Source organism: Myotis brandtii, unplaced genomic scaffold, assembly GCF_000412655.1.
Source record: "Myotis brandtii unplaced genomic scaffold, ASM41265v1 scaffold1032, whole genome shotgun sequence".
NCBI lineage: Eukaryota > Metazoa > Chordata > Mammalia > Chiroptera > Vespertilionidae > Myotis > Myotis brandtii.
In genome coordinates this window covers 109,611-111,133 of record NW_005353467.1, presented here as the reverse complement: position 1 = coordinate 111,133, position 1,523 = coordinate 109,611, and the positions used below count along the sequence as shown (strand labels likewise).

At 38.1% G+C, this 1,523-nt stretch overlaps 1 protein-coding gene across 1 annotated transcript in view; it reads right to left on the bottom strand.

The window, feature by feature from the left end:
* The window catches only part of LOC106725623 (AN1-type zinc finger protein 4-like), a 49,165-nt gene that overhangs the window by 34,297 nt on the left and 13,345 nt on the right, over positions 1 to 1,523 (bottom strand). Inside the window, exon 3 of the mRNA XM_014537403.1 lies at positions 773 to 973. Within this exon, the coding sequence (XP_014392889.1) occupies positions 773 to 953 (181 nt within the window). The 5' untranslated portion in view covers positions 954 to 973. The remainder of the gene's footprint in view (positions 1 to 772; positions 974 to 1,523) is intronic.

The window sequence follows — 1,523 nt, the reverse complement described above, 5'->3', positions numbered from 1 at the left end:
ACTGAAGGGCCCCAGGTTCGATTCTGGTCAAGGGCATGTACCTTGGTTGCAGGCACATCCCCAGTTGGGGGTGTGCAGAAGGCAGCTGATTAATGTTTCTCTCTCATCAAGGTTTCTAACTCTCTATCCCTCTCCCTTTCTCTCTGTTAATAAACCAATAAAATATACTAAAAAAAGAAAGAAAAGAAACACCAAATGGACTGTCAAACCTCAGAGGGAAGGCAGGGGAGGGAAGGGAGGGAGGAGTAAGAGATCAACCAAAGGACTTGTATGCATGCATATTAGCATAACCAATGGATCCGGACACTGGGGCAGTGGGGACTTGTCCTGGGGGGTGGGAGTGGTCGGGGCTGGGTCAATGGGGGGAAAAGGAGACATATGTAATACTTTAAACAATAAAAAAAAATTTAAAAAGTAACTGTAGGGTAGTTATGGAAGAATTTGCATGTCATCATAACCTGTTGAAAAACTATTTTTAAAATATTATTTCACACCACTAACATGATACCACGGATTTGCTTCAAAAAAAAAAAACTGGGTAGAAGGGGACTGAGGTGGAATGCAGAAGAAATGGTAATGAGATAGCTCATTAGTTGATAACTGTTGAAGCTGAGTAAGGGCCATATGGGGGTTCATTATCCTATACTTTCTAATTCCATGTATGTTTGACATTTTCTCTGGAAGAAAAGTTAAAGTTATTTATACACTCTTGATGAACAAATATAATCCTCATATCCTAAAAATTAAAGAAAGAAAAAAGAAAGATGAGTACCTTCCAGTCTTTGAATTTTTGCTTTCACAGAAATAACAGCTTCCAATGGTGAAACTCTCAGTTCAAAACATGTCCCAGTCAATGTTTCAATGAAGAGCTCCATGGTATAGAAAAGAAGTTTGTAGTAAAATGGTCCCACATTATCTTCATTGAAGAATGGAGGATCTTTTCTGTTATCCATTACTTTGACTTTGTTAAATCCTTTGGAATATGTAGTAGGCAACTATATTCCAGTACATTAGTAACAAAGAAACAGAATTTCCGGAGGATGAGGCCCCGAAATCAGGATTTTAAAAAGATTCCCAGGTGATTTGTGCAGCCAAGGTTGAGAACCACTGCTTTAAGACAACCTGGAGGGACCTGGAGAGTATCATGCTAAGTGAAATAAGTCATTCACAGAAAGATAAGTATCACATGATCGCACTCATATGTGGAATCTAAGTAACAAAATAAACTGATGAAGAGAGTGGATCCAGAGACTTTGAAGCATGTAACAGAGTGCAGAATCTCAGAGGGAAGGTGTAGGAGGATGGGTGGTTGGGAGGTAATCAGCCAAAGACCTTGTATGCATATATGCATAACCCATGGACACAGACAATAGGGTGCATACATTCTTTCTGATTGGTGCGGGCTGGAAGGTATCAATGGGGGGGAAAAGAGGACCATATGTAATACTTTCAACAATAAAGAATTATATAAATAAATAAATAAATAAATAAATAAATAAATAAATGATTTTTAAAAAAGTATT